General features: G+C 43.5%; 1 protein-coding gene across 2 annotated transcripts in view; it reads right to left on the reverse strand.

Annotated features, from left to right (window-relative positions):
* Nucleotides 1-4,767, reverse strand: part of LOC310781698 (sodium/calcium exchanger 2-like) — a gene marked incomplete at both ends in the record, with an annotated part of 41,542 nt that extends 36,775 nt beyond the window's left edge. For both annotated transcript variants that reach the window (XM_083642300.1, XM_083642299.1), the window contains 2 exons: nucleotides 1,748-1,885; nucleotides 4,414-4,767. In XM_083642300.1, the coding sequence (XP_083498426.1) occupies nucleotides 1,748-1,885; nucleotides 4,414-4,767 (492 nt within the window). The remainder of the gene's footprint in view (nucleotides 1-1,747; nucleotides 1,886-4,413) is intronic.
* Nucleotides 4,768-6,000: the final 1,233 nt, after the last annotated feature.

Raw genomic sequence — 6,000 nt, forward strand, 5'->3', positions numbered from 1 at the left:
CTTCGAATTGATTAACTTTCAATGCCCACTAGCCAAAAGAGGGCATGATGGCATCTAGGTAGATAGGTGGTGGTCTCTGTCTGTCTGTCGGCCTGTCTGTCTGTCTGTCTGTCTGTCAGTCATGATTTTGGGAGCCCGCGGAGCGGGCGATTTCCATAACTGCAGCCATGGCGCATCATCTCCAGAGTCTCCGCCCTTCCTAGTCCTATAATAAAATTGCCTAGGTGGACGGGCGGGCGGGTATGCGGTCAGGTAGCGGGTAGTGGTGTCAGTCACGGTTTGCGTCACGTTATGACGCAAAGCGGCCCGATGTCATTTTTACAATGTCACAATTACGTATCTCACCCTCCAATGTGTAAAACTCATGAACATGCGCAGCACGGGCTGAGACCGGGGTTTCTGTTATCCGGTAATTGCCAGACTGTGACGTTATAATTAATCAAAGTCCGACAAATTAAAGTCTGCCGGTCACCAAGTGCAGTGAAAATAATCCCCTCTCAGCACAGTTTGAATTGTATTAAAATGGTCTCAAATTACATTTCCACACAGCTCATCCTATTAAATAGCATAAATGATTATTTTGATGTGTAGGTTATAGTGTAGGCTACTGTGTGTTATGAGATGAAAGAAACAATCAAAAGTATAATTCACAATTATACACGCGTGTGCCTGAGTCAGCAGCTCTCAACAGGTGGAGAGAGTGTGACTATACCACAGGGGCACCTGCATAACAACATGCAGAGAGAGAAAGAGAGATAGATGAAAAAGGATTTTCTGAAACGAAGCGGGTCTAACGTTGTCAATGACGACAATAATGTTATTAAAAGCAGACTACAGCTGATTGACACGCCGCATGTCACATGCAGGGGCAACTCGCATTCCGAACGGACAATAGGCTAATTAAACTTAACAAGCACAGCTGGCAATGTTTGTTTAACTTTAAACTGGAAGAAAAGGTAAGAATACATTATTGTTAACGATAGTTACCTGTAGCCTTCATCTGAGAACTGAAAGCCCTTGCCGGTGTTTATTTTTTCAGGCGACTACTCTTTCGTTTTTCCTCACTCGTCGTCTCAGACAACACCCTGCGAATTCCACCGCGGGGTCCAAATTCTGGGGAATTTGGGGGCCGTTTCTGAGACTCAGCATGCAAGGCAGCGTGTATCAAAGTCGATGCTGTGCTGAGAAATCACCCATCAAGCATCATGGCAGCTAGAAATAAGGTGGATAGGACGAATCAGCGTGACGTCACAACCACCCAGAAATGTGGACCCCCGCAGCAGTTAGTATAACAACTAGTATGAGTTGTGCCAAACAAACGTTAATATCTCAAAAACTATACCTCACATCGCTTATATTTTGACATTCTGAGTGAGAGCAGAATTTGATGTACGGTATAATATATGCCTGTCGTGTTAAAGTTGTGTGAACTGTCGCAGTTTTTAAAATGTAACCAGAGTCAGCCAGCTAGAGTCAGACACTCATGCTCATGCTCCATAGGTCCCATTGTCGTTTCCACCCAGTGACGCGGTTTGTTTACCAAAATGCTGCTCGGCTGATCCCTCCTATACCTCTGGAGTCTGCAGGCACCCCAGTCATTAGTACTTTACTATTTTAAATTTAGATAATTGTATACATTTTGAGACTTTTGGAAATACCCTGTTCACAGTGACAGGTAACTTCTTGATTATTTTTGTTTTGTAAATGAGATGTATGTGGGTTCAGAGGATGTGAAGCCGCTGTGTACCTCAATGACGGAAAGCAGAATCTCTGGTGCTGAGGAGCCCAGGGCCATGAGCGTGAGGTTGGACACAGTCTCGTTCCAGATTCGCACCGTAGTTACTGTTGTTTCCCCATTGGGTTTGGTGATTTTCACCTCTTTCTCCTAGAAAGACAGAGATTAGTTCCACAATTAGTGGAACAATATGCCTTACTGCAGTGGTTCCCAAACTTAGGGTCATGATCCTAAGTGGGGTCACCTGGAATTCAAATAGGCTCGCCTGATTTTTTTTTATTATTATTTTTACACCACACACAATTTAATACTACCGAAGATGATTAGGGTCACTTGCAATTTTTTTTTTTTTTTTTTTTTTTTTAGTCCCTTGTACCCCCCTCGTCCAGCAGCTGGATCGTAAGGTGTATTTTTTTTTTTTTTTTTTCTGTGGAAAAAAAAGTTTTGGGAGTTCAGGGCTGAAACTTTCCCCATCATGTTTTTTTGATTTATCATGGTAATTCACCCTTCCGCCATGCTAAAAAAGTGTTCCTGGCACAAAGTAAGTGCTATAATCACGTTAACCCCCCTCGGATCCAGCAGCCGGCGTATTAAAACCATTAAAACCACTTTTTTGAGACCTCCAGGAAATTTTTACAAAATTAATCTATTTTATTTTTTTCAGCGGGCATCCTGGACCAAACACCTTTAAATTTGACCTTAATATCTAACCTTGGAGTTGGTTGAACATTTGGTGGAGTTACAACCATTCAAAATCCATTGCATATTTTTCCCATTGATTTCAATGTTAATTTAGCAAAAAAACAAAAAAAATGTTTTGACTCCCACGTACTTTCCCCAAAAATAATTATTTTTCTGATCTTACATCTCTCAGCTAGAGTCAATACATCAAATTTGTAGCTTCTATTGTGTTTGGCCCCACCCCTGTATTTGATCAGTGCTGGCATAGCAGCCAATTGCATGCAGTTTAACATTAAATACACAGTACAGTGGTCGTCCTAGCAACATGTCACATGACCTGAGAACCCGGATTTTCCAGTGCAAACTACTGATTTGAAGCCTTTAGACCAAGATTGATGGATCAATGAAGCTATCTTATGTTTTTTGTGAAAATTAGCTGGCAGTCGAAAATTAGCAGTTTCATGATTTTTTATGAAACTCACCTTCATTGACAATACGTCCGTATCTCCGCGCTCGTTCGTCGTAGCGACTCGCCGATAGCATTTCTGGAATCGCCGTCGAAAATTGACCATAGATCTCTAACATCGTCGTGTTTTGTGGTTGTAGGAGCTGTCTATCGCTCCCGGTTTGAGGTGCGCTCAAAGCACCGATGCACAGTAAATCCAAAGCCGTGAAACGAGGCTCTTTCTCGGCTAATGGTGCTGGACGCCTCGGTGCGGAGGTCTGTCTGGTTGTCCGCCTCTCTCTGCGTCTCCCTGCTTCTCTGAGAGCAGGTCACCACAGGCCAGTCACCCGGATGGCAAAGATCGCTCATGAACAACATCCGGGTCGTCCTCCAGATACATCCTGTGGACTTCCGTGTCACAGAACCGGCGCGTATCGTCGTTTATCGATCAATATCTGGCAAGCAGCCAGATAGGCAAAAAATATGGATGGATAATAAGGATTGCAATTCTCAAAAGATGAAATAAGTAAGAAAATAATTCCTCCGCTAAAAATGTGAGAAATCACAGGCTAAAATAATCCCACAGGGGGATATCCAGGTGGCATTGATGGGAAAGCAAAAAAATCATATTTTGTCTTTTCTACTGTAAATTTGATTGTACAGTAAGTACAGTAAACTGGCATTTGAGGGGTTAAAATTCTGAGTAAGCATGAAATGTTGATATGAGGTATGAGGGATGAAGTTACCAATGGATAAGAATCAATATAAAAATCATAATAATAATTATAATAATTATTATGAATATAATTGATTATCAATATCCAGCTGCTGGACGAGGAAGTGTAACAGGCAAAAAATATAAGGAGGGTACAAGTGATAATCTCTAAGATTTCAGTTTTGTTCTCTTGGGTGACACCTATGGTGTTGGGTGGTAATTGCAGGTGAGATCGAAACAGTGTAATGTCACATAATGTCACTATACTGCAAAGGCTTCATCCAAATGGACATAGCCTCAATCAACATTGTGAGTGACTCTTTTTTGGGGGGGATGAAAATCTTTTAGATTATAATTTTAAATTAGGATTCTGAGAATAAAGGCAGAATTCTAAGTTACTGTCAGAATCTTGAGAAAAAAGTCTGAATTTTTAGATTAAAGTCAGAATTCTGTGGGGAAAAATAAGCTATGTGACATCACTGATGATAAATTAGAACAAATATACAAGATATAAAGAATATAAAAGGACTCAAAGATTGTTAACAGATATAAAGAATATCAACAGCCTGTAATTAACAGTATTAACAGCCATAGATGGTGAGGTCACATAAGTGCCCATAATTACAATCAGCCGTCTCTTCAAAATATCATAAGCCATTAAAAAGATAAGCACATTTTTGTTTGCTTACACAGTAGAGACAAATAATGTGTTTACAGTCTGCATATACCCGCTTTCTTATTGTGGCTAAAGCCTTCGAGCTTCACCAGATCAGGACACTGTGCTCATGTTTTCATGTCAAAACAAACAAACAGGAGGACAAAATGGTGAAATGATACCTGAGAGGTGATGACCTCTATGGAGGCCATGAAGCGGTCAGCGATGATGGACACACCCAGGAACATGTATAGGAGGCAGGTGAAGTATACGATTGCCCTCCCCGCCTGCTCCCCCACTGGAGGCTTGAGTGGCTCCCACACTGGCAGCAGGATACCGGGCCTACACACCACCTCGTCGTCACACGTCCGCCTGCCGGACCCCGAGGCGTTCCCCGGGGGCGGGGGCGGCTGGTTGCTCGACGCCCGCTGCACAACCTGGGGCCTGAAGGAGGCGGAGGTGCAGGGGTGGCAGAGGAGGAGGAGGGAGAGGAGGAGGAAGAGGACTGGGGAGGGGTGAAGGGGGAGGGGTCCCATGCTATCCCTAAGTCAGGTGGGGCCTGGGGTCACCGGGGGGGGGGGGGGGGGGGGGGGGCAGCTGGGTCAGAAGACTCTCCTGGAGAAACAGAGAAATATGTACAATTATTCCTTAGCAGGGTGCTGAGATTTCTGGATTTCAAAACTCACTATCTGATCAGACTGTTTTGAAACATAAAGCCCCCCACCCATTGGTATTCCAGGACACTTCCTCCCCCCCTCCAGCCCACCCTCACTCCCACACCCACACCCACACACACACACACACACACACACACACACACACACACACACACACACACACACAATACACACATACACACATACACACACACACACACACACACACACACACACACACACACACACACACACACACACACACACACACACACACACACACACACACACACACACACACACACACACCTTTCTGCATAACAGGGCATGTATGAATGAGCAACTCATTTCAGCCTGAATCACAAGTGGGACAGATCCTACCTGAGATGCTGCAGATTCACTTTAGTTTTCCTAAATTAATTTCAGGTTGACTTTCAAAAAATTCTGCCAGTTATCTCTCGCAGCCACTTTGAGCCACCAAAGTGCGAAGTTGCACTTAAACCTGCAATAAGCGATATCAGACCTTATGCAATCCTGAACCTAATGTGTGCTATCCACACACATTGCTGTTTTCACCTCTTCAAAAGCTTGTTGTCCAATTCAGGTCCGGAACAAAACTCCTCCCGCTCCACCCAGTAGCTTTCAATTTCTTTTTTCTTTTTTTTTCTTTTTTTAACTAGCTGGGCTCCTCCCTCACTGTTTAAAAACGCCAATCACCCCTCCAATCCAATTTTCTCGTAATAGTGGAATCGATGAAACGATGGAGCAAATTTGTTTGTGGCACACTATAACCTTTCTGAAGAAAGTTGTGAGACCGAAACGTCAAAATAAATCTACTGGGAGATTCCAACAGCAGTGTGCGGACTCTACTTTTTATTCACACTATAACCTTGGCACATAACCTTTAGTGAGAGACAGGCCTGGCAAAGTGACACTGGTAACCAGCGAGAGTTCTCTGGAGATACTATGTTTAGCTTAGCTGTTAGCATTTTGTGCATGGTGCAATGTTTGTCCTTGGCAGGCCTCCGTAGTGCAGTGTGTTATTTACAAATGTGTACAAAAGTGGTCGGAAAACTTTGCCTATGGCAGCTTTAGTCAACCTCTGCGACAAAT

The sequence above is a fragment of the Poromitra crassiceps genome, assembly GCF_964638095.1.
Source record: "Poromitra crassiceps genome assembly, chromosome: 1".
NCBI lineage: Eukaryota > Metazoa > Chordata > Actinopteri > Beryciformes > Melamphaidae > Poromitra > Poromitra crassiceps.